General features: G+C 37.2%; 1 protein-coding gene across 1 annotated transcript in view; it reads left to right on the top strand.

Moving 5' to 3' along the window:
• Positions 1 to 27,736, top strand: part of ALDH1A1 (aldehyde dehydrogenase 1 family member A1) — a 54,933-nt gene that overhangs the window by 18,239 nt on the left and 8,958 nt on the right. The window contains exons 3-10 of the mRNA XM_003782955.3: positions 614 to 754; positions 2,611 to 2,740; positions 4,771 to 4,832; positions 6,303 to 6,431; positions 14,746 to 14,859; positions 19,553 to 19,655; positions 21,251 to 21,435; positions 26,265 to 26,429. Coding sequence (XP_003783003.1) covers positions 614 to 754; positions 2,611 to 2,740; positions 4,771 to 4,832; positions 6,303 to 6,431; positions 14,746 to 14,859; positions 19,553 to 19,655; positions 21,251 to 21,435; positions 26,265 to 26,429 — 1,029 coding nt within the window. The remainder of the gene's footprint in view (positions 1 to 613; positions 755 to 2,610; positions 2,741 to 4,770; positions 4,833 to 6,302; positions 6,432 to 14,745; positions 14,860 to 19,552; positions 19,656 to 21,250; positions 21,436 to 26,264; positions 26,430 to 27,736) is intronic.

The raw sequence follows: 27,736 nt of genomic DNA, 5'->3' as shown, positions 1-27,736 counted from the left end.
AGTGTTCCCTTTTCTCCACATCCACGCCAGCATCTCTGGTTTTGGGATTTAGTGATATGGGCTAATCTTACTGGAGTTAGGTGATATCTCAAAGTAGTTTTGATTTGCATTTCTCTAATGATTAAAGATGGTGAGCACTTTTTCATATATCTGTAGGCCGTGCGCAGATCTTCTTCAGAGAAATTTCTGTCCAAGTCCCTTGCCCACCCTGAGATGCTTTGAGCAAAGCTCCTCCCTCTTTGCTTTAGTTTCTTCATGTGTAAAATGGTGAAAACAATTATCCCATAAAATGAGAATGAAATGAGCTGATGTTATGTGTAAAGTTATTAGAACATTGCTTGAAATAGGGCATGCATGTAAACGGTAACAGCTGTTACTATAGGGTTTACATTCTAGAAAATCAAGCTTAGGGTAGATGTGTGGAGCTCGTCATTCTAAAGCTGTTCAACCCGCGAACTCCAGTGCAGCGAGTGCGCACAGCGAGCTGGACTTCAGGCTACAGAGACACGGTGGCCGCTTACAGGGAGCCTCAGTCTGCTGCCCTGGGTTACCGCCCGTGGATTTGCAGATCTGGTGTGTTCAGCCTACTGAATTAAATTCCCTTTGATTACAGGAGGATGTCGACAAAGCAGTGAAGGCCGCAAGACAGGCTTTCCAGATCGGCTCCCCATGGCGCACTATGGACGCTTCCGAGAGGGGGCGACTGTTGTACAAATTGGCTGATTTGATCGAGAGAGACCGTCTGCTGCTGGCGGTGAGTATTAACCCAACGGGACAGGCAGATAGAGCTCTTGAAAGCACTCGTTATTTTTATTGGCAGGCCGTTTTAGTTTTAGTGATCACCATGTGCTCTTTACAGAGAGAAAGATTTTGTCTCCCAGCTCTGGTGTGTGACTCTTAACCTCTGAGTCCATTGTCCAATAGTAATCTCTACTCCACTTCTAGGTGATGGGAATTTCTGCTGCCCTAATAGGTTCTATAGTCTGAACTTTGGCAAACCCCAAGTTAAACTAAATTAAAGAAATTTCTTTCCTTTACCTTAAAACTTCTTCTAAAAGCCCTTAACACTGCTGCGTGCAGTTTGAATCTCCTGGAATGGTGCAGTGGATTTCTGAAAGTCCTCGACTACTGACTTCATCCTTTTAGTTGAAAAACTCATCATGTGTTCAAGGTCCCCAAAATGTTTCTCTAAAATAAATCCTATTCCTCTTTAGTCTAGCCCACCAAGAGATTTAATAAATGGCTACTTTTTCTTTTCCTGAAATGTCTATTCATAATGGTCATCAATCAATGATGTTCCTTTTTACAAGTGAAAAGGCAAAGATTACAGAAGAAATCTAATCATTGCTGTATTTATAAAAGTTTTTTTTCTCTTTTTTCCTTATAATTTGGCAGTTTGGTGCATAATATCTTTGGGGAAAGAATTTCCTTGTTTTTGCCTTCTCAGTTGGGCATTATGAATTTACACAGCCACTTTAACGTAAACCAAGATCTGCATCAGGTTCCACAGTAAATTTCTATTACATTTAGAATCTTAAATGGAAGATACAAAAGAGACTACTTAAGAAAAAAATCAACATTAGCAATTATATCCAAGAAACATTTATTACTCGACTGACAATTGCCATAATTCAAAATATGCAAAAACATGGAACCAGAAGCTATGTACAATCAAACTATATTAACCAAAATGTCCTGTAGGAATATAGCAGGATGTGCTTGGCTTCTCTCATTTATCTGATGTGTTGACTGCCTGTCAACATAAGTTCCTAGGGGAGAATAAAGCACAGTCATACAGAACTTGTGTTTGATTAAATTTTGAGATGTTAGACAGTAAAGTAGAAGCAGAAGAGCTTTACCAGTTTATCACCTGTATATTCCTGCCAGGTAATCGTGCCAGCAGAACATCATATCCCAAAGAGCTTTTTAAAGTTCTACTGGAGAAGGAAAATAGGACATAGGTCATCCTATAATGGTTAGGGCACTAGAGTAGCAAATGTTGAACTTTATAGCCTGACAATTTAAATGATAATTATGACAATAATGGCAAAAATAGAAGTTTCATAACTAAAAATTCTGCTGAAAGAATTCATGAATGAAAAATCCATGTGTTACTTAAGTTGGTGTGGCTACCTTGCTAGTATATCCAGATGAATGTAAGCATGAAAAAATGATTATTGAAGCATCATTAATAGGATTGACACTAAATTGTCACATCGAGTTGCGTGACACAATAATTGAAATCTTGGTGGAACTCTGATCTAAGACTAGGTACTATTTTCACCTGCTGTGTATATATCCCGTTTTGACTGAGTCCTAGAAAGTTTGTTAGCTGGAGGACATTCAAAATGAGATAAAAAGAGGATTTAGTTTTTAGAAACCAGAATCTCACAGTCCTTTGAATCCAGATATTGCTATGTGACCTCAAGCATGTCATTTATCTCTTATTTTTAGTCTCCTTTGTGAAAACAGGTTAAACAAGATGACTTAAGAGTTCCTCTGTTTTCCAATTCCTTAGCATATGATCACTCAAAATATTGGCTATATATATCTATTTTTAATTTTAAATGTTTATAGAAGTTTAGATTTATAGGTTGATCTGTTTTTTAGACAATGGAAGCAATGAATGGTGGAAAACTATTCTCCAATGCATATCTGATGGATTTAGGAGGCTGCATAAAGACATTACGCTACTGTGCAGGCTGGGCTGACAAGGTCCAGGGCCGCACAATCCCAGCAGGTAGGTCACTTTGGGAAACCACTGGCGATGGGGGTAGCGAGAATATTATTATAGAGCTGAGTATTTTAAACTCTCCCTTATGAAGATGTTAACCAAATAAGGTAAAATCATTTTCCCCTACTCTTTGAGGCAACACAGTTCTGAACCTGAATGTTCTGTTGAGATTCATCGGATGCTTGTAAAGTTGTTTCTGCTTAATTCTGCTGAAGATAACACTGTGGATATTTTCTAAAATATCATAAGTGAACACAATTTTATAGCCACATTTACTGATTGGAGGTAGTTGTCTCTGTAAGGGCCAAACATTTTACAGCTGGCCTCTCAAATTATTTGTTTAGGTTTCAGTCCAATAGTGACATTTTTACCCTTTCTATAATGTAATTATTTATGCTTCTTTGCATGTTCCTGTGTGAGTCGGTTATGGTCATCTGTGCCTGGTCAAGCTTGGTAGAGTGAGGCCACATGAATTAGGCAAACTTAATTCACCATTTATTTGTTTCAATCAGAGCAAGATGGAACTGTGTTTGCAGCCTGGTTAGGGCTTCGCGTGTGTGAATGTGACTGTATGTAGTGGAGGATGTACCTAACGGAATAGAAATATGGAAAATACTTCGTATGAAACATGAAAAAGCATCACTTTTGACAACATTGTTGGTAGAATTGAATTCATATAAATGTACTGACTTTAGGAATCAAACACCCTCCAGATGTGCATTTCCCTCCTGCTTGGAATATCTGATAGTTGAGAAGTAAAAGCCAGGAAATTAAAAGAGGAGAGTAAAACCAGGGTGGTACCAAGAAACATGACTCTTCAGTGACTATCTCACTTAATGTGGGGACAAAATGATAGAAGCCCATTAAAGCACAAATAGATCTCAACAGAATTGTTACTGAAGCCTGGAGGCTTCTGCAGAAACTAATAGAGCTAATATAGAACTGAACACAAAGCACCATGTAACTCTCGGGGTGATCACATCAACTGTGAAGCACATGAATTAGTCAAATCTAAACGGAACAGAAATGTCTTTTGGCATTTTTTTTGGGGGGGGTGTGTGTGTGTATATTAAAAGTATTTGCCTTTATTGTTTGATAGGCAAATAGAAAATAAAATTTCAGAATACGTAGGAAAAGATTATTAATTATAGGGATTTTTTTTAATTCTCCTGTTTTTTAATGTTACTATTTTTTTTAGCTGTTATTATATTTCTTTTTCTTTTTTTTATTAAATCATAGCTATGTACATTAATACAGTCATGGGGTACAGTGTGCTGTTTTTCTATACAATTTGAAATATTTTCATCCAACTGGTTAACATAACCTTCATGTCATTTTCTTAGGTATTGTGTTAAGACATTTATATTCTCCATTAAGAAAGATTCACATGTACCCTTGTAAGATAAACCATAGGTGTGATCCCACCAATCACCCTCCCTCTACCCATCCTCCCCCCTCCCCTCCCTTCCCCCTCCCCTTTCCCCATATTCTTAGGCTATAACTGGGTTAAGAATGGAAGAAAAAGTATCCAATGTAATTTTACTATTTTTTAAAGTATATTACTTCTAAAAATAAAAAGTTACTATTAGTGATAGAATTCTGAGCTGCCAGAAACATATCTAAATATGGTTCTTCTCTTAGCTAGCTATCTCCTATTTCCTTTCTATTTTTTCTTTTTTCTTTTCTTTTCTTTTTTTCTTTTTCTTTTTTCTTTCTTTTCTTTTTCTTTTTTTTTTTTTTTGGTGCTACTTTGAGAACAAGGATGATTTACAAATCAGCCTTCTTAACTGATGAAAGATTGGATTATCTTTCCCATCTTTTCCAGTTTTGCCTTCTTGCTTCTACCTAACGCAGTTTCATGGTTCCTGTCATGCCGACTACAGTTTGAGGGCTCCACTTTCATTTCGTGAACAGTTGGAGATATGTTTTATTTTCTAATTGTTGGCTACACCCTTTTCTCACATAGCCCCAAACTACCATTCTGTGAATGTCAAAAACATTTGTTTATATATGATTATGTGTGTGTTCATTTTCAGATGGAAACTTTTTTACTTACACAAGACATGAACCTGTTGGTGTATGTGGACAAATCATTCCTGTAAGTTGTTCTTCTGTATAATTTTCACCTAAAAAAACAGAGTTCTGATTCTATTAGATTAGTAATAAAGCTTTCTCTAACAAAAATGGATTCTAATACATTTGTTCAATGTGGAGTACATGTAGGAGTTGTTGAACTTGGTCTCCTGATAAACTAAACATCTTAGATATGAATCGGGTAGCCCAGAACACTATCTATATCCTGCAATGTCTCTTGAGAGTATTTTAGTACTTCAGAGTCAACAGATCTTAACCTTTTACTCTGTAGGTTGTTTTTAAAAAGTATTATGTCCTCTTTTTTAAGAGCCGTGCTTTACACATATATGGCAAAGTGCTCATATATGGCCTATCTGCTGTGGGTCACCATTTCAGTTAAATGTAGTAGGGTCCACTAGTCTCCAACGTTCTTTATTTCCTCATTCAGGCTTCTCAGCATAGAGAAGATCAGCAACCATCTTTCTAATTAGAAACCACTTCTAATCCTGAAAGATATTTTTAAATTAAAATGGAAGAAACAATACCAGAGGCATTTAGAGTGCTGTATGGAATGTATTGTGCCCTAAGAGGCTCTGATGCAAGTTATTCTTAGAGAAGGTAGTATTTTTAAACAGAATTGTGAATATTTCCTTTCAAGTTTGACAAACAGGAGACTATCTAAATGATGTCACGTTAGTTGTCATAGTTCAAAAGGCCAAATAAGAAGATAGTAAAGTATCTTGAAGTTTTCAGATGAAGTGGCTATTACTTATGTTTCACTCCAATGAGAATGAAATATGTCCATATCAACATTTTAAATGAAATTCTTCATTAATTCAAAAATCCCCCCAAATCTATAAAAACTATATAACTTTAAATAATAATAGCTAATATATACTATGTGCCTGTGATGAACTGTATAAAACTCTTGGCCCGGTTTATTGATTAATCCTCAGGACAACCTTCTGAGGCAGAGAGGACCATTATCAGCATTTACAGATCATGAAATCATATACACAGAGCAAGTAGTGATTGAGCTGAGATTTGAACCCAAGCATTCAGCCTCTGAATTTTCAGCATCTTTGCCTTTATTTTTCCTTGGAAGAAATGCTACTAAATGATACTATTAGGTAAATCGTTATCATAAATGGCCTTCAAGATGGGAGAAATACTCACAGATAACTTACAATAGGCTTAATGGTAAACCAAACCATGTAGTGATTTTTATTTTCCTTGCAGAAGAAGAACTCAAATTGACAGCACTTGATTGAATCTAGAAGCTCTCTTCTACTCCCTTCCCATATCTGCTTTATTGAGAGCATTTTAGAATTTACTAGTTGCTTTTAGCAATGAAGTTCATTTGAATATACCAAATAATCACATAACATACCTACAATTATTATTTAATGTGTGCAGAGGTGTATCAGGTGGACTTAGATTAGCAAATGTACTTTTCAGCAATACAAAGAATCTATTGTTATATATTAATTTCTAGTGGAATTTCCCGTTGGTCATGCTTGTTTGGAAGATAGCTCCTGCCCTGAGCTGCGGAAACACAGTAGTTGTCAAACCAGCAGAGCAAACTCCTCTCACTGCACTCCACGTGGCATCTTTAATAAAAGAGGTAAGTCTCCTAAAAAATATGCACAAGAATTCCAGTCCACATGTACAAAATGAAGACCTTCATTTGGTGCTACTGCAAACTGTTAATACATTATTTACCCAAAGATCCTGTCCAGTGCAGGATGCACTTAGCATGGCTGGCTGCTGGCTGGGATCCCTGGCAGTCAACCCAAACGAGTCTCTGCATTAATGCCGACAATAAGTTCAATGCCTGGGCTTGGTGTCAGTCACCTGGGGATCACTCTTTTGTCCAACTCTCACAAATATAAATTCATACTAAAATTTTTTTCACTAATTATTTTTTACTAATCATAACTTTGTACATTGATGCATTTATGGGGTTCAGGGTACTGCTTCAATATACGATGTAAAATGTTTACATTGAACTAAGTAACACATCTATCACAATTATACTCACTTCTTAATAGTTTTGAAATGTACCATTGCATCATGCACATTAGGTGAGGTCCCCCCATATGCCCTCCCTCCTCCTATATCTCCCCCTTCCCTCCCCTGTCTCTCCTCCTCACTTCTACTTTCTGGACTCTAGTTATATTTTGCCATTCTTATGAGTGTTTAGGTGGTTATATTTATTTCTTAGTAGTATTGAATACATTGGATACTTTTTTTTCCATTCGTGAGATACTTTACTAAGAAGAATATGTTCCAGGTCCATCCAGGTTAACATAAAAGATGTGAAGTCTCCATCTTTTTTATGGCTGAATAATATTTCATGGTGTACATATACCACAATTTGTTAATCTACTCATGGGTCGATGGGCACTTGGACTGTTTCCATGTCTTGGCTATTATGAATTGAGCTGCAATAAATATTCTAGTGCAAATGTCTTTGTTTTAAAATAATTTTTGATCATCTGGGTGTGTACCTAGTAGAGGAATTGCAGGATCGAATGGTAGGTCTACTTTTGGTTCCTTGAGTGTTTGCCAAACTTCTTTCCAAAAAGGTTGCATTAGCTTGCATTCCCACCAGCAGGGTAGAAGTGTTCCCTTTTCTCTGCATCCATCCAACATCTGTAGTTTTGGGATTTTGTGATGTGGGCTAATCTCATTGGAGTTAAATGATATCTCAAAGTGGTTTTGATTTGCATTTCTCTGATGATTAAGGATGATGAGCATTTTTTCATGTGTTTGTAGGCCATGCACCTGTCTTCATCAGAGAAGCTTCTGTTCAAGTCTCTTGCCCACATAGAAATGGGGTTATTTATTCTTTTCTTATTGGTTAGTTTGAGTTCTCTGTAGATTCTAGTTATCAGACCTTTGTCAGAAGTATAACCTGCAAAAATCTTCTCCCATTCTGAAGGTTGTCTGTTTGCTTTACTTACTATGCTCTTAGCTGTGCAAAAGCTTTTTAGTTTGATCAGATCCCAGTAATGGATTTTTGGTGTTGCTTCAATTGCCCAAGGAGTCCTCCTTATAAAATATTCTCCCAGGCCAATTTCTTCAAGTGTTTTCCCTGCACTGTCTTCTAGTATTTTTATAGTTTCATGTCTTAAGTCTATATCTTTTATCCAGTGAGAATCAATTTTTGTTAGTGGTGAAAGGTGGGGGTCCAGTCTCAGTCTGCTATAGGTTGCCAGCCAGTTCACCCAGCACCATTTGTTAAATAGGGAGTCTTTCCTCCACTGAATATTTTTGATAGGCTTGTTGAAGATCAAATGACAATAAGCAGCTGGGTTCATCTCTTGGACTCTATTCTGTTCCATAAATCTACCACTCTGTTTTTGTGGTAGTACCATGCTGTTTTGATCACCATAGATTTATAGTATAGCCTGAAGTCTGGTAATGTGATACCTCCTGATTTGTTCTTATTTCTGAATAATGTTTTTGCTATTCGAGGTTTTTTCTGATTCCACATAAAATAAAGTACTGTTTTTCCAAGTTCTTTAAAGTATGAAAATGATGCTTTAATAGGGATTGCATTAAATCTGCAGATTGCTTTGGGTAATATGGACATTTTAACAATGTTGATTCTACCCAGCTATGAACATGGTATGTTTTTCCATTTGTTAACATCTTCAGCTATTTCTTTTCTCTGACTTTCATAGTTCTCTTTATAGATATCTTTCACATCCTTCGTTGGGTAAATTCTCAGATATTTCATCTTCTTTGACACTATTGTAAAAGGAATAGAGTTCTTAATTGTTTTTTCAGTTTGACTATTGTTGGCTTATGTAAAAGCTACTGACTTGTAAGTATTGGTATTGATTTTGTATCCTGAATTGCTGCTGTATTCCTTGATCACTTCTAAGAGTTTTGAAGTTGAGTCCCTGGGATTTTCCAGGTATGGGATCATGTCATCAGCAAAGAGTGAGAGTTTGATCTCCTCTGATCCTATTTGGATATCCTTGATCACCTTCTCTTGCTTGATTGTGATAGCTAAGACTTTCATTACTATGTTAAATAGCAGTGGAGACAGAGAGCATCCTTGCCTTGTTCCTGATCTGAGTGGAAATGTTTTCAATTTTACACTATTTAATATGATACTTGCTGTGGATTTGCTATAAATGGCCTGTATCGATTTAAGAAATGTCCCTTCTATGCCTATTAAGAATTCTGATCATGAAAGGATGCTGGATATTATCACAGGCTTTTTCTGCATCTATTGAGAGAATCATATGGTCTTGGTTTTTTATTTTATTGATGTGATGTATTATATTTATAGATTTGTTATGTTGAACCAACCCTGTAATCCTGGAATAAAACCAACTTGATCATGATGTATATTGTTTTTGATGTGTTGTTGAATCCTGTTTGCTAAGATCTTATTGAATATTTTTGCATTGATATTCATTAATGATATTGGTCTATAATTTTCTTTCTTTGTTGATCCTTTCCTGGTTTGGGTATCAGGGTGATATTTGCTTCATAGAATGTGTTGGGAAGTATTCCTTTTTTCCCCTATGCTTTGGAAAATGTTGTATAATATAAATACTAGTTCCTTTTGAAAGGTTTGATAGAATTTGGATGTGAAGCCATCTGGTCCTGGACTTTTCTTTTTAGGAAGATTTCATATTGTTGATGCTATTTCAGGGGTTGATATAGGTCTATTCAAGATTTCTAATTCTTTCTGGTTGATTCTAGGAAGGTGGCATGCTTCCAAGTATCGGTCCATTTTCTTTAGATTTTCATATATCTGGGAATAGAGATTTTTATAGTAATCATTGAGGATTTTTTGAATTTCTGAAGTATCTGTTGTTATTTCTCCTTTATCATTTTAGATAAACAGTATTAGAGATTTTACTTTTCTATTTCTGGTTAGGTTGGCCAAAGGTTTATCTATTTTGTTAATATTTTCAAAAAAAAATTTCTGTTTTGTTGATCTTCTGAATGATTCTTTTGTTTTCAATTTCATTTAATTCTGCCCTAATTTCAGTTATTTCTTTTCTTCTGCTGGGTTTGGGGTTGGAATGTTCTTCCTTTTCCAGTTACTTGAGATGATCCATTAAGTTGTTGTCTTCCTCTCTTTCTGTTTTCTTGATGAAGGCTTCCAATGCTATAAATTTCCCTCGTAGGACTGCCTTTGCAGTATCCCACAGTTTTTGATAATTTGTGACTTCATTATCATTTAGTTCCAAAAATTTGGTGATTTCCTTCTTAATCTCATCTTTGACCCAACTATCAGTCAGCCTAAGATTATTTAGCTTCCATGATTTTGTTTGAGTATGAAGATTCCTGTTGCTGTTGAGTTCAACTTTTATTCCATGGTGGTCCAAGAAGTTACAAGGAATAATTTCCATACTTTTAATTTTGCTGAGGTTAGACTTGTGTCCTAGGATATGATCTATTTTGGAGGATGGCCTGCGAGCTGATGAAAAGAATGTATATTCAGTTTTATTAGGGTGAAATGTTCTGTAGAGTTCTGTAAAGTCCATTTGTTCTAAGGTCAGGTTTAAGTCTAATATTTCTTTGTTTAGTTTCCGCTTGGAGGATTTATCCAAAATTGGGGTCTGCTTTATGAATTGAAGAGCATTCTGATAGGGTGCATAAATGTGAATTATTGAAATCTCTTGATGTTGGATGTTTCCCTTGACAAATATGTGGTGACATTCCTTATCTTTCTTTATCTTTGTTGATTTAAAGCCAATTGTATCTGCTACTAAAATTGCAACCCCTGCTTTTTTCTTTCCATTTGCCTGTACTATACAAATCCATCCCTTTACCCTGAGTCTATTTTAATCCTTTAAGGTAAGGTGAGATTCTTGTATACAACAGCTATCTGGTCTGAGTTTATGTATCCAGTCAGCCAGCCTGTACCTCTTTAGAGGACAATTTAAACTATTAACATTAATTGAGAGAATTAATAAGCCTGGTTGTGTTTTGGGTGTCATGATTTTCGGATGTCTAGTGGACAATTTTAATCCTATCACCACTGTGGAAGTTGGGTTTTGTTCAAAAAATTTCTGGGTGAGTTTACTTTGGAGGTAGAGCATTGCACTGGTCATTGTGGAGGATGGGTTTAAGAATATCCTGGAGAGCTGGTTTAGTTATGGCAAATTTCTTTAACATGTCTATGTCATTAAAATATTTGATTTCTCCATCACAAATGAAACTCAGTTTAGCTGGATAAAGGATCCTGGACTGGAAGTTGTTTTGTTTTAGGAGACTGAAGGTTGATGACCATCTTCATCTAGCTTGAAACGTTTCAGCTGAGAGATCTGCAGTTATTCTGGTATTTCTCCCTTTGTAGGTAATGCTTTTCTTACGTCTGGCTGCTTAGAGAATTTTCTCCTTCATCTTAACTTTGGCAAAGTCAATCACAATGTGTCTAGGAGATGCTTTATTTGGATTGAGTCTTGCTGGGGTTCTGAAACTGTCTGCTATCTGAAGTTCTGTATGTCTTGCAATGTTTGAGAAATTCTCCTCCAAGATCTCTTGGAGTAGAGCATCTATCTATACCTTTAGAACAATTGTCTTCTTCAGGAATTCCTATAAGATGAATGTTTGATCTTTTGCAGTGAACCCACAACTCTTTCAGGGAATGATCAGTTTTTGCTCTCTGTTTGTCTGCCTCTTTGAGTGTTTGGGAACATTTGAAAGCTTTGTCCTCAGTTTCAGAGATCCTTTCTTTTGCCTGGTCAACTCTATTTCTGAGAGATTCTACTATATTTTGGAGCTCCTCGACTAACTTTTTCGTTTCCTTGAGATCTGCTATCTTTTTTCTCATTATGTCCATATCTTTGGTGACTTGGGCTTTGAATTCATTAATTTCTTGAGACAACTTTAGAACTACTCTTTGGAATTTGATTTCTATTTTTTCTTCCATTCTATTTATCTTATATGCAATCCATATTCTGAATTCAGTTTCTGACATTGCTGCCATTTGTCTATGCATGGCATCTTCAGTTGTATCTCCTTTGTCATTTCTTGGGGGGGGAGGGTGATCTACTCTAGTTATTCATGTTGCCAGAGTTCTTCTGTTGGGTCCATACCATGTTTATTTTCCACTGTTTGGTTATTAAAACTGGTAGGGTGAGACTGAATTGGGGTTCCCAAGTAGTAGACATAGCCCCTTACCAAAGCTCTAGGATTTGTAACTGTGGCTTATCTCTTACAACCTTACAAAGGCCCCTTTCAAGTTTTGGCTGGAGACTCTGAGGACCTACTTGGTGAGATAGTGCAGGTTACTTCTGTTTTGATATCAGCCAACCTCTACCCTATCTTAAGAAACCACACTATTAGATTTAAATCTTGACTGTGAAGAGATACAAACAGCTGCGGTGCCTAGCCTCCACCCTTTGGTTCTTTTCTACTACAGAACTTCAAAGGTCAACTTCAAAATGTACCTGAGTGGACAGCCCCAGACATAGGTTCCAACCAAATTGTCTATGGCAGTGCAAACCCTGCCCAACAGAGAGGGATTCAAGGACAATTCAAAGCAAACGGATTCAAAGCACAATTGGAGCAGGCATTCACACTCCTACCAGCCAGACTCAGTCCACACTGTTGTCTGCTTCTCTACTCACAGGCCCAGCTGGAGCCCAGGGCAATACACCCACCCACTGGTTTCAGTCCACACACAGCTAGCCTCTGCTTGCCAGACCAGTTGGAGTCAGGGGACCACACCCCCACCTGCCAGTCTTAGTCCACTGCCTGGCAAGCCTCTGTTCACTGGCTCTGTTGGAGTCAGGGCACCACCCTGCCCTCTAGTCTCAGTCCACACACAACTAACCTCTGATTGCCAGACCAGTTGGAGTCAGGGACCACACCCTGCCTGCCAGTCTCAGTCCACTGCCTGGCAAGCCTCTGTTGGCAGGCTCTGTTAGAATCAGGGCACTACACTCCACCCTCAGATCTCAGTCCTCACCTGGTAAGCCTCTGCTCACTGGCCCTGATGGAGGCAGTGGAGCATCCCCTAGCCCTCAGGTCTTGGTTCACACCCAGTAAGCCACTGCTCAAGGGTTCTGTTGGAATCAGGAGACCATGCCCTTGCTCTCAGGTCACAGTTCACACCTATCAAACCTCTGCTCAAAGGCCCAGCAGTTGCTGGGGACCAGCCCTGTCTGCCAAACTCAGTCCACACAGGGCAACTACTCTCCCACTGTGGGTGCTATCAGAGCCGGGGGTTCTGTACCCAATCCTGCCAGACACAGCCCAAACCAAGGGTCAACACTACCACTGGCAGGGTATAGTCATAACGCCCCCTCCCGCCGAGTATTCTTTTCTTCCTACACCCTCTTTCTTCTCCGTTAGTCACAGACTCTGTCCTGATGTTGGTGATCCACACTATGTCCAGGTCTCTCAGGACAAGACCAAACACTCTGTGCTCTGTAGGGGGCAGAACTTCAGACTGCCATGCAAGGGGGAAAGGGTGGACTGGGAGTTTGGACTTGTAGGGGAAAATATCTGTTCAATTTTATGCCTGGCAGGGTGAGATCTAGGTTCATAAGTGGGACCTCCCTGGAGAAAGACATCTGGAGTTTAGTAGCTCTCTCCAGCAAGGTAAAATGAGAGATCTTTAGTTCCCTGCTCGTTGGCAGATAGCCTGCGGCAGGCCTCCTGCTTGAGGAAGGGGTCTCCCGTCCTCTAGTCTATAGGCTTTGTACCTGTAATTTGCTTTCTTGAATGCTCTTCCTTGGAGTTACAGCTTGCCAAACTTCTTTCTTGGCTCAGCTCCCCGTCTTTGGCTTCATAGAGGCCAATTCCATCCAGTTTTTCTTCCTTTGCTCCAGAGCCTCTGATGAGGGTTGCTATCAGTCAGCCATCTTCCCAGAATTCCCTCATATTAAAATTGATATAATGTTCTTATAAATTTTGAAATGTTAAGTTGATTTGTCACTGCCGCTAATGGCCTGATGGTTTCTGCCAACTTGTTCAAACTGTAAGTGAAGATGGGAAGTTTCTATGTAAATATTCTTGTTTGTACTATAAGCCCACATTATTTCGAAACACATCTATCCATAAGTGGATATACAGGGTAGAGATAAAGATCGTGTGCAATTGAAATTAATTACTATTTGAATCTTAGTGAAATTAGTTTACTGTTTCAATTGCACACAAACTTTATGTCCAACCTGTATACTTATTTATATAAGCTTTTCTATTATGGTTTCTTCTGCTTTTGTCTTACTGATGAAAGTGGCAAAAGAGCACATGAAATTATTGCCATCAACTGTCTATATTGTATTGATGTACTTTTTCTTGCAAACAATTCATTGTCCTTTCTCCTTCATATCTTACTGAAACTTTAAAACAAATGTCAGTCACCCAAAAAATTCAATTTAGGAAATCTGAACTTGTATCTTAAAAATATTCTTCATTTCATATTAAAAACAGGCAAAAGGGATGTCAAGATGAAATAGTTTGATGCAATTAACATGAAATTTTAATCTATCCTACTCAGTTCTCATACTTTCCAACTGAATTCTTTAACTAGGGTTGAAATAAATCATGACTTTCAATCATAAATGGAATGATCGTACTTATTTAACATTTTACTGAGTGAACAATGCCAGTGGGGGCTTGCACCTTGGCTGTTCTGCCTGAGTAATCAACAAGTAGAAATTAAAAATGTGAGATCTCATTAACTTTTTATTTTTACTGGTAGGGATAAAGTATTTTACCAAACACTTACACTTTCTTTGTGAGTTACTGAGATGGAATTTGAGATAGTAACGCATGGAATGTGGACTCACCCTGAGGAGAAATGGACCTTTAGCATTGCAACTCTTGAGGTTATTTTTATGTGGGCTAATAATAGATGTAATGTATTGTTAATAACATATAAAAACTAGAATAATAACAATAATAATCAAGAATAAAATCACTTAGCTGAATTGTCCTTTTTTACCTTTCAGGCAGGGTTTCCTCCTGGAGTCGTGAATATTGTCCCTGGCTACGGGCCGACTGCAGGAGCAGCCATTTCCTCTCACATGGATATAGACAAAGTGGCCTTCACAGGATCAACAGAGGTAATATCCTTTACTCAGGTCGGAAGTTAAGAATTTCTGCATCTCCAACTCTCAGAAGCATGTTTTACGTAATTATTTTTAAGTCACCACTTTCTTAAAAATTCTTTTGAATAATTTCTTATTCTAGCCTTCAGATATGTGTTGGATATAGGTTGGATGAAACAAAGTAGCCATTACAAACTCAGACGATGGTATGAACTACTTTTAATGGATTCTCATTATTTCTAATGAGAAATATGGTCACTGAGACAGACCTTGCCTCATAATTAGTAAGGTTTAGAATAGAAAATGTGAATGAATGAATATGATGTTATCCTGTAGATTATGAAAATTAAATAGTAGAGCCTTACCTTTAGTTCCTAATTTAAGGCTCTCTCTTCCTTAGACATTCAGAAAGGGAACCAGAAACTTAGCTTACCTTGATGTTACTATTGGCCTGGCCTAAATTTTCTGCCTGTCTGGCTCACTCTTGGCCACCCAAAAAGTAAAAGAACAAGACTCCATCCATGAGCACCGGGGAGGTGCAGGAGGGAGAGAGAAAGAGAGAGATAGCAGCCTGAGAGATAGACTTTGGGGAAACGGATTCCCATTTATTAAGATGATTTTCTATCTTAAGCAAAAGAAAGTGGCGAGATCATATTGTACCCCTCCAAAGAAAATCTTTAAGTCATTTTATTAGATAATATTACTTTGTTAGATGTTCAGTGCAAAAAACAATGTATACCTTCCATTGGTATGCAGGATAGAGGAGGAAGAGTGAGGGTTACTCCTTCTTAGAGAGCTGCTAAGGCAAGTAAGAAACGAGGCAGGATGTGATAAGTGCTCAGATACATACAAAGTGCTCAAGGGAGGGAATAACGAGGTTCAAAAGGGAACTAGAACTTGCTCTATGTTTTAAGGATTTGTTCCTTTTTTTTTTTTTAACTCCCCAGAGATTGAGAAGCAAAAAGAGTGTTTTAGATAAGGAAGTGAGGCTAACTTGCTTATTTTAATAATTCTAATTACCCACTCCAATATAAGGCAATATTTACATAAAGAACAGAAATGGTAGAAAATCAATCTCTTTTTTTAAATATACATGTGTTTATTAGGTTTCCACTTTTTGCCTTCACAAAATTAAAAAAGGCTTAAAATTGAATAACAATAGCAATGTTTAAGACAAGGACTAGAAACAAAAACCTCGTAAAGAACGAAAGAAGATAAATACATTTAGAAAAGAAATCAGACAATTGCTGCACCGAAATATTAAGCAATAATAATAATGATAATGCAAAGAAAGTAACATTCACATTGTCAAATAAGAGTATGTCTATTATAGAATGCTTTCAATTTTTTTTTCTTTTAAAAATCTTTTTAAAATGAGGTAAATACATGTGTATTTTTTCTTTGTTTTTCATAGAGATAGTGTAGAAAGAGGTTGCATGCTGTAAATCCCTAATTGAGGTCAGGGAAAGCCAACCCCACATTCAGGATTTACTGTGAACAAAACAAATGGGAATGTTTAAGACATGGCAACAAATTTTAAAATTTAAAATCACAGGTTGAAATTATAGCAGGGAAGGTAAAGGGAGAAGGGAACAAATTCTCCAATCTGGACATCTAGACCTTCCCCAGAGGGAATCCATGTAGTTTTCAAGGCCTAGGTCCTACACCTATTCATTTCCCCAGTTCATCTGGACTAGAGGCTACTGTTCTGACTCTATTCCTCCTAGCAGTGTGTCTTTGAAAATGAAATATCCTTGCTAATTTAAGTTTCTTCATATGTAAAGTGGAGACAACAAAAATATCACCTTTGAGTTACAGAATTAAATTAGTGAGCTAATGAGTAGTGAAATATTTAGTACCTTACCAAGTACTCAGTAATGGCATTATTATGTGTCCGGTACTCATTTCTACTTTCCCTTTCCTTTCTCGCTCTTTAATTTCTCACATTAATTTAGAAGGTATGAGGGAAGACCTTCCTGTGCCTATGATTTATCTCCATCTCTGCCACTCTGCCCCATCACTTCCTGATAATTCCATGTACTTTTCATTCCCACGTGCTTTCTGTTCATGCATGGTCATAACCTGCTCTAACTTGCCTCCCACCACACGTTCCCTTGCTGGCTTTCTCCTTACCCCTGCTGTCCCAGGAGCACTCTGAACTTAAAAATACCCTACCTGGGTTCCCATTGTCTGTAATGTACCATTACAAGAGCGCATGCCCATTGCCTCTTTATGTGTCTCTCTCTCCTTTGTCAAATATCCTAAAAGACTCTCTTACTCATTACTATCTCCAGAAGACAGTGTAGTAACTAATTTAAGTATTAAAGAATTAGGAGCCACACAGAAAACCCCATCTTAAGTTCCCATTCATGGAAGTTAGGTCCGTGCTCCCTGGAACCTCTTTCTGGGGTTCCTTTTAGCTTCCAGTTTGTTGCTAGGCAGATCATGAAAAGGGCAAATGATAGATTGTTTACATCACGGACATTGCAGCAATGATTGTCACTCTAACAACACTTTTGGCAAAGTAAGAATTTTAAGGTCCCATTGATTAATATAAAACAACATCCTACCCACATTGTGCAAGACATAGAGGTTATACCATTTTAGGAGCTTTTGCTACTTCTGGCCCACATGGCAATGCCAAAATAGTATTGTGGAATATACTATTCGTCTACAGCAGTGTTTTTTCAACCTTTTTTATCTCACAGCACACTTGAACCTATTGTTAAACTTCCATAGCACATTTAAATTATGTTGATCAAAAAAAAAAAAAGAATATATTTACTATGCTTTGAACTTCTTTTGAAAAAATCTAATTAATGAACTTTGAAATTTTTCATGTCACATTGGTTGAAAATCACTGGTCTATAGTCTTACTAGTTGTTATCTTTTCTTCTTTGCAAACCTCTTTGAGAAAAATGATGAATCTTTACCTTTTTCTAAGTAAGGAAAAAGAAATCATGAGACAGAAAATGGATGTGTCCTTGCTTGGGCTTAGAGACATTTGGGAAAATTCAAGCAATTCTTTTATTTCCCACTTCAACTTGCACTAAGTAAAAGTGTAACCTGTCTTCTTCATCCATACATCTAACCATTCTTTATGCTAGCCCATCTGACATATGGAGCTTTTAGAAAAATAATTCTAATTGTACTCCCTTCTCCGAGATAGCTACTTTAATAGAGTTTCTCCAATAAACCTAATTTTTAAAAAAGGAAAAGAGAAAAAAAAAAGATGCAGCACAAAATTAGGGAACTTGAAAGGAAAAGGCAAAGTATGTTGTACAGAATACAGAAAATTCTTAATCACCTTAAGTGAAAATTCAACTTTTGAAAGTGGTCCTGGGGAGTATGTTGTGGAAGGAAAATGTGACCCAAGAAACACATCAGACAGGGTTCCCCGAGGCAAGTCTCTTTTAGTTGACTTTTATTAATCTATTCTCAGGGGGTTGATTTAGAACCATGAAATCTTTAAGATGGAAACATGAGCCGGTTTATGCTTTATTCTATAATGCACAGAAGCAGTTCAGTAACCACATAATGTTTAAACATATACTTAGCAAGCATCTACTTGTCTTTTGTTCTCTTGGGATGGAAACTTTTTATTAAAATCTGACAAGAGGAGTAGGAAAAGAAACCCAGAGAAGAAAAGAGGCAAAATATGGGGAATTATGTTTAAAAAAAAAAAAAAGCAAAGATCATTTTAGTAGATTAAGGCCTCAATAAAAATTAGAAAGAAGAAATCATTATTTTAAAAAGCTACATTGTGGAGACAAAAATAAAAGCAATTCTAGAAAGTAATATTGAAGAGATGTACAAAGAAAAAAACATTAAAAACGGTAGAGGCAACTACCATTAAAGAAGTTAGGATTCCAGCTAACAGAAATAGCAGCACAGAGCACAGACCCAATTTCTTTTGCTAACTCCACTGTTCAAACTGCATGTGTTACAAGGGAGGAAAGAGAGAGAAGGCTGTCAGTGAACAGTGAAATGAGCCCACTGTGTGGATACTACAGAGGGGAGGTAGGCAGTGTCAGGATATTGTCACTGTAAGGAGGTAACAATCTGTTTGAGAAATCTGTGTATATACAAATAAAACCATGTGAGGCAGAGGCTTCAGGAGGTTCTTCAGAAGGCCAGGAGAAGAGAGTCATTTCTACCTAGAGACATGAGAAGGATTCAAGGAGAAGCTAAAATGTGAGCTGGAACCCAAAGAAGGCTAGAATGGAAGGCAACCCAGGTTGGGGTGGGTGTATAGTGAGAAGAGAGATGAGGCCAGGAGGTGATGAATGTGCAGTTTGGCAGGATCGAGTTCTCTGGATGCCAGTGCAGGATGAAAAGTCATAATAGGTAAGTGGTGACTGGGTCATGGTATGTCTGATCAATCCGCAGAGAGATGAAGTTCTGATTATAATGAAAAATAGCCTCCTGCCTAGACGAACACATTAAGATCAAATCTCATGTTCCAAGTCTCCGTTCTCTTGCTCACGGGCGGTTTCCTCTTGCTTCCTATGTCTGTATACTTGAAGAAGGGAGCCTTTTATATCTACAGGTTCCGAATCTTGAAAAATGTCATTTAGGGTTTCACCCAAATTTAATTTAACTCTGAAGTTTAAACTATGGCACAAACATCATATAAGTTTAAAACACTAAATAAACTTGTCTTCATGAGAGCAGATTAAGCCTTCTCCTTCATAATGTTCCATTTCAGGTTGGCAAAATGATCAAGGAAGCTGCTGGGAAAAGCAATCTGAAGAGGGTGACCCTGGAGCTTGGGGGCAAGAGCCCGTGCATTGTGTTTGCTGATGCCGACCGTGAGTCTGAGCTGCTTTGACTCTTCTCCCTTCTTCCATTTTAGAGTCTGATAATGTCATATAGTGAACTTACATTTTACAAGAGGGATTCCCTATAACATTAAAATGTAAGGAATTAATTGGGGTACAGAATTATTCTTTAAATATTATTAAGTTATCCTAAAATTTTAACAGGTGGATAAGTTTAACACAGATGCAATTTCTTCCTGGTTTGGAAGGGGTTGATTTTTTTCCTCACCTGAACTCTCCATAACATTTATGTTTGACATTTAAAGGCCATGATGTATTTTTTCAAACTCTATACCTTTAATTATTAGCGTCACATTAAGCATAATGAGATAACCCGGAGCCATGCTGGACTGAGACCAAATGGGGGGCAGGGCAGTTTTACGTTTGCCATCTTCCTTCTCTCTGGTTTATATGCTAATTAAATGAAATGGTTAGAAGAAAATCACACCTTCTATTTAAATAATTTCTTTCTCTTTTTCATAGAATATATAGTTGAGTTTACATATATTAAATCTACAATTATCATGACACCCCACTATGTAATGTTCTGGGTACATTCTGATTATTATTACCAACTAAAATTCCAAAATTACTCCCTAAATAAAGTTAATAAGAAGAAACTGAAAGGAAACATTCCTCTAACTCTTTATTTCCCAGCTACATTATTTATTAGAGGCCACAAACACAAATGCTTCATGGAATAATTAGGCTATGTTGCTACTATGATCTTAAATGAAGTTTTTGTACATATTTCCTTATAAAACATTCTGTAAATATGACAGGATTTCTAATTTTTCTAAGTCTTTCTGTAAACCACTCCCACAACAACTTAAACAGCTGGGTTGGTTGACAAACTATCTAAAAACAACACTCAATTTCTATAATGTTGAATTGGATCTTTAGTATTTAGAAAATTAAAATGCAAAGAAAACTTTGTTCTTGTTTAGGAGTTTGGGGGAAAGAGCCGTGCATTGTGTGAATAATCTTTTTCTTCCTTTAAAGTTACAATCTACTACCTAAAATAAATGGATAAGAATAACTTATAGGCATATATTCAATAATGTGATATACTTAAGTAGATTTTGAGTATCTTTGCTAGAGTAAGGTCATAATTTGGGTGGTGATTCTGAGTATTAGTGAGTTTTTGCTGAGTTTTAATTTTTTCCATAATGAACCCTTTTCCTGGTAATGAGGGTATTGAAGAATCTTTTGAGATCATTCAATGTAATAGTCATTTCAGATTTTCTTTGTTACCTAGATTAAAACCTAAGGCCTCAATAAAAATCATTTGCAGCGAGGCTTGATCTTATGATCGAATCCACATTCTTGCTAATGTCCTTATTAAAGTTGTAATAATAACCACTATTCTTTTTTCAGATCCTATTATTTGTTGCTATTATTTCCATGGTAAATAAAGCATCAGAAAAAATAGTCACTAGGCTGTTAAGAGGTAGAATGTATTGAGCCCATGTCTGACCATACAACTCATAACTTTTCTTTATCACAGTATTGCCTCTAAGAAATACGTATAAAAATATATACTCTTTGACAGTCTGTCTCTGTTAATGTGAATGTCTTCCTTGCAGTGGACAATGCCGTTGAATCTGCACACCAAGGTTTGTTCTACCACCAGGGCCAATGTTGTGTTGCTGCATCCAGGCTTTTTGTGGAAGAATCAATTTATGATGAGTTTGTAAAAAGGAGCGTAGAGAGGGCTAAGAAGTACGTTCTCGGAAATCCTCTGACTCCAGGAGTAAATCAAGGCCCTCAGGTGAGTAGACAGTAGAAGGGATAGCATTTTCAGGGGACAAGAGTGAAGTCTCCTCTTTAGGCCTAGATTTTACTGAGTGAGGTTATTTCCCATCCATGTGTCTTTCTACGTAATGATACTGTGCCAGTTTGGTGATTAAAAATAACCAATTCCTAGTTATACATCATTCTGTGTTTGTGTTCCCCAGTTTTCATGCCTTGAAACAGTGTAAGAATTGTGGTATAAATTAAAGACAGGAGAGAAATTAATAAAGTTCTTGCTTTCCTCAATCTATATGCCTCTTGATTCATATATACAGTTCTCTGCCCACTTCAATGTTCTTAATACTATAATTTCTTCCTCAGTATCAAGCCTCCCTGTCAGTGGCCATCCCACCCCCCCCCCAAATCCTCTGTAAAGTCTCAGTTACTCTGATCCCTCAATGATAGTGTGAGTGTCCTAAAAGGTCCTGAGTTTCCAGGTTTGCAGTAAACTTCTTACTTTAGTTGTTAAAGTTCAGTGACTCCCCTAGGGAGTCACATTTCTCTGAACTAATGTCAATGAAGGTATCTTTCTCCTTTACCCAAAGATTACCTTTCCCGCTTCCTTGCACAGTATTCTGTTCCTGTTCTGTCATTCAAGCTCCTGGACCTCAGGTTCTGCATTTCCTCCTGCCTTTTGTTAGGGTCTTGCCCCTAAGTAGTGATTCTCAAGGAGGAGCAATTTTGCTTGCCTCCTCCAGGGGACATTTGGGAATGTCTAGAGACATTTTAACATTGTTAAGACTTCAGTTCTTGGCATCTAGTGAGTAGAAGCCAGAAGTAATACTGAACATCACACAATGTGTAAGAGACCCCAAACAAAGAATTATCTGACCCCAAATCCCAGTAGCATTGCTGCTGAGAAATCCTAGTCTAGAGTATAGACATTAAACTTAGAGGCATTATTCTTTAACACTAAAAATTATACACTGTTCTGGGCTGTTGATGTGAAACCCAACACTATTCTTGGCTTATTCACTAAGCCAAAGTAAATTCAGTGAACTAAAATTTAGTGAACACTGGTCTCAGCTAAACCTTAAGATAGGGACCTGGCAGTACCAAAAGGACCCAGGAGGACCTGATCCCTGACCTCATGGAGTGTACATTCTAAGTAAGTTAGAAGAATATTTGGAACATTTTCTGCTAATTTCAAGTTATCAAAGTAGAAAAATCTTAGGATATAGGGATCTTAGAATTTCAAATATTAAACCCTGAAATTCCTAAAATTCCTTAATTGGTAAATGAAGTAATAATTTGTTTTATATTAAGCTCATAATATTTTATATTTGTATTTGAGATTAAGGGGTATATAAAAGTACTCACCAATTTTGGTCATATTTGGTAACTTTTCAAATGGATACCCAGAAATATATTCAATGTGACTTGTTTACACATTTCATAAAAGGATGGGAGTCTAAGGTTTCTCTTGTGATTATTTTGCTCTCTAAATACTTATCTATGTATCTATTTATGGAAAAAAAAAGCATTTTTGCTATTTGATTGACAGGTAATGGAGAGATGATGGACACATAGATCTGAAAAGAAGATAACAGAGATTATCTGAGAGACTTAATTTTTGAACATTGTTTAGGCAAGACGTTCCTCCATGAGGGACTCTGCACAATTCCACCAAATGCTCAGAAGTTGAGCTGGAATGCCTCATTATTTTTAAGAGAAAGGAGTTAAAGTAGACTTTTTAAAATTCCCATTCACTTGGAGGTGGGACACAATGACAAGAGGGACTATATCTAACTGATGCAATCAGTGTAACCTAATTCTTCATACCCTCCATGAATCCCAAACCAGAAAAAAAAATAATAATAAAAATCCCCATTCATAGGATTGTAAATAACCCAGTGAGCCAATTAATGTGCAACTATCACCGCTATACATGAACAGATTTTTATCATAGGCTGCTCTGAGGAAGTAAAATAAGTAGGTATGCTGGAACTTTGAGGAATGAGATGGAAAAGCCCCCAAAGCTTCTTTACTTTTAAAAATATTCATCTGTTATGAGGAGAAAGGGCTTGTGGAAAAGGTACACTCTCTCACTCAGCTTAGTTTGTTGCCTGATCCGTGGGTAGCAGGGCGAACTGAGGCTTTTTAAATATAGTGTAAAACTATATTTTGTTTTTATAGTGTAAAAACAAAACAATTACAGACAAACTAATCACTGAAAAATTTTGTTTGGGGAAAAAAATTTTACAAGGATAATTTTGAAGATTACAAACAAAACATTTGGGTTGGCTCAGTTGCAATATACATATATATACACATACAATGATGTATATTTTGTATATTTTCAGTGTGTTTGTACACCTATATGTGTATGTTTAATTTGTAAAGTGATTTTCCTATTGGGCTTCATAGACAAAAATGGGCCTTTCCTCAATGGAAATGGGTCTTTCCTCAATGGAAAAAATCAATGTTTTAATTTGAAAATGATATCCACGTAAACAATGCTGTCATTACCAGCAGAGTGGTATCTTGTTAGGGTGTAGAAAGATGGGCTTTTGAATTGTAGGCTGAATTAAAAACACAACTTTCATGATACTCTTCTCCCTCATCTGTAAAATAGGGATAGCAGTACTGAGCATGAGGGTTCATTCTGCATGGAAATGAGATAATCCATACAATGAATCCGTCAGAGGCATAGTTGACTGTGTATGCTCCAATGTCTGTTAAATAAATATAAATGGAAACATGTATTTTTTTATTGTGGTAATTATCTTACAGGTCAGTGACTTATTTATTCTCATTGATCTCATTGACCTATGGTTTCTAAATAATTTGAAGTATGCATCAATGTCTTTTCTGAACTTGTCTTTTTCTTCAACCCACCAAGCCTAAGAAATCAAAGAATTTGCACATTCAAACACATGCAAATGTGTACTCTGAGACTGTTATATCACTGATATCAAGCATTTCCATGAGCGACAGGCCTATCAACACAGTGAAGAGCCCGGATACATCCTAGCCTTACTGAGCAGTATCTGAGGTCCAGAAAGAAGGCTAAGTTCATACAGGGTCACTCTGACACCTCCTGAGAAAGATTTATATTTACACTGAAGGAAAATAAGCCAAACCAAACTGCATCTGTCCCTAAGGACAGCTGAGATTTTCCATCACTCACCCCAAGCTCTAGCATAGTGCTCCCCAGTATTTCCTATATATCTGAATATCCTGAGGATTGACTAGGTCTGGGGTGGGGACTGAGAAGCACCAAGTGACACCAGAGCTGTGGCCTGTAGCACCACAAATCAGGAGTGAGGCACTGAAACATGAAATCCTGGTAGTTTTAGAAGTTAGTGACCAGGGAAGTTTCCCAGCAAACAAATCCTTTCAGGTCCTTTCTCTAGTACGTAGGCTGGAACTGGATTGTCACCAAGTATCCTGTGTGCTCACAGACAGGAAATCGTTATGACTCCGGAAACATCTTGAAATAAACACCAAAAAATTATGCTGGGGGATTATTATCTTGGATTAGAACAAAGAAGCTATGTATGGAGCTCTGTGGATCCTTGACTATTCACTGAAAAACTAGAATATCTTCACCAAGCAGAGTCTCTAACACTGCCACCTTAGTCTGGTTGTGTTCAATAAAATAGCTCTTCTTAAACCCATGCTGCTGTCCCTTAATCTGTGAGAAATGAAAGAATGTTTTTTATTTGAACATTTTATTCTATTAAACCACATGTTATTCTATTAAATGTGGTGCACTAAAGATCATTGAACAATGCTGTATCAAACATTGTGCCAAATTTTAGAAGATGGTTTCTGGTTTCAAATAGCACTTAATCTAGTTAGATGTGGGAGCTGGGGCCTGGAAAGATGAAGATTTGCAGAGGCAGAGAAGATAAAGAATACTCTTTAAGTAATGAGAAGAGACAAGTTAAACTGGAAAGAGCCCCTACCCTCCACCTCAACTTCTGGATCTCTTGTTTTGCCTTTAATCCTTAACCCCCTCCACACCTGAGACAGGCAGTCTTTACCATGATTTGGAGTCTAAGAGTTACCCAGTCAGTCAACCTCCCCAAACAGGAACAGGGATAATGTGTAGCCTCCCATTTCAGTGCATGAGGACAAGTATGTGTTTCTGGTTCACAACCAGAACTCTCAACTCATTTGTTTTTCTTATAAAAATATTGTTTAAATGACCATGGAAGTTTTGAAATATTTATCATATATTTAGATGTGGCCCATTTAATGAAAAAGGATGGTGACAATTAGGAGAGGGCAGAAATTGGAATCAAACCTACTATTGGTCTCATAAGAACCTCAACTAAGAGGAAACCCAAACCACAGTCAGAATGTGATATCCAAGGGCATGGTGCAGGCCAGAGGGGATGGTTCAACAACGGGGGATCTAAGCATAGGCACAGGAGTCTTCTAAGAGAAATCTAAAAGCATTTGCTTTCCAACCACCGTGTCCTATTAAACCCACTAGCAAAGTTCTCTTTTCCTGTATTCACTCCCTTTACTTCAACTAGGACTACAACTTCCAGGTTAATGTGTTAGATTATTTACAGGCATTTCTTCCAGAGTGAAGAAATGATAATTTTGTGAAAGGTTTGTGGCATTAACATGCTTTTCTTATAAAACTATAGTACAAATGTCTTATCTTCAAGGGTTCTTCTCTAGAAACTCATGAAATAAAATTATCTAAGGAATGAATCAGAGCCTCCATTAGGCCAATGTTTGATTCAATGGCCATATCTTAGCATTTTGAAACCTCGTTAACAGGCTGACCAATGTGTTATCTTTACAAACCTGTAACTTTTTTTTTTCCATGTGATATTTTTCAACTAGATTGACAAGGAACAATATGATAAAATTCTTGATCTCATTGAGAGTGGGAAGAAAGAAGGGGCCAAACTGGAATGTGGCGGAGGCCCCTGGGGGAGTAAAGGCTACTTTATCCAGCCCACGGTTTTCTCTAATGTTACAGATGAGATGCGCATCGCCAAAGAGGAGGTAAATGGTTTCGTTCTGTTCCTGACGTTCTTGTGCCTTGTCTGCCTGTGTGCATACAAAGTGTCCCTTTAAGATTCTCAGCTCTTTGAAGGTCTTTCTCAATAAATGCTTCTCTTTGTTACTGATAAAGGCTTATTTGTGATCAAGACTAAAAATAGTAAGGAATCCATTGGGCCAGCCAAAAATTTTCAGCCAAACCCAGATTAAGATATGTGGCAATTTTTAGGCACTTCCCTCAGAACTTTAAAATAATGAGGAGGAAAAAAAAATCCTGCCATTTACAACAATGTGGATGAACCTGGAGGATGTTGTGTTACGTAAAATATGCCAGGCACAGAGAGACAAGTATGGTATGATCTCATTTATAGGTGGAATGTAAAACAGTGAAATTCATAGAAGCAGAGAGTGGGGTGGTAGTCAGGGGCTTAAGGGAATGGGATGTGAGGGATGGGAGATGTGGGTTGAGTATTGAAAAGTTCAGTTCGGTAGAAGGAATACATTCAAGAGATCTTTGTAAATATACAACTATAATTAAAATAACAATAATTCACTGTATAATTGAAAATTGGTAAGGATAGATTTTAAGTGTTCTTACCACAAAAATAACTAAATAAGCACTTACGTGCTAACTGCTGGTTCCATGTTTGCTCTGTGGACTCTTTCTACATAACAGCCATCTGTCTATAGTAGAAGCTCCATAGTTGACCCCTCTGTACATTGACCACCTCCTGAAGTTACCCTCATTTTCAGACTGGACATGTACCACATGTATGTATCATTTTAGAGGGCCCAGTTCTTTATGTTGATCTCCTCTGTATATTGACCAGTTACAGTTCCTTGGGTGGTCAACTTACAGAAGTTCTACTGTATTTGAAAATAGCATTCATCCTGATATCATTCCCCACCATCCATGTGCTCTTAGCCCTATACTTTTCAGTTCTTAGACTTCCTAATTTTGTATGCTGTAGTTAAATACTTAAGTATATATATGTTTGAAGGTACACATTTTTATACATATATATGTTCATGCTCATCAAATATTTAACTATACTGTACAAAAGTAGAAAGAAAGATTAGAGCTGTTGTCCTTGCATATCTTGATTAATACCAGATGAAAAGGACCAGGTAAACATTCACTGTGTTTCTACAGTGTTCATAGTGGAACAGCTAGCTTATACTTCAAAGTGGGAGCCTAGAGCCATGGGCTATGTTTGATTAAAATTATGCAAAATATGAACACATTTATTGCAGCAGCTGCTATATGTCTGGTTCCTAGGTTACTATCTCACAATTAGATTTACAACTGT

The sequence above is a fragment of the Otolemur garnettii genome, unplaced genomic scaffold, assembly GCF_000181295.1.
Source record: "Otolemur garnettii isolate 467f Iridium unplaced genomic scaffold, OtoGar3 scaffold00006, whole genome shotgun sequence".
Taxonomy (NCBI): Eukaryota; Metazoa; Chordata; class Mammalia; order Primates; family Galagidae; genus Otolemur; species Otolemur garnettii.
This window is presented reverse-complemented; position numbering and strand designations above follow the sequence as displayed.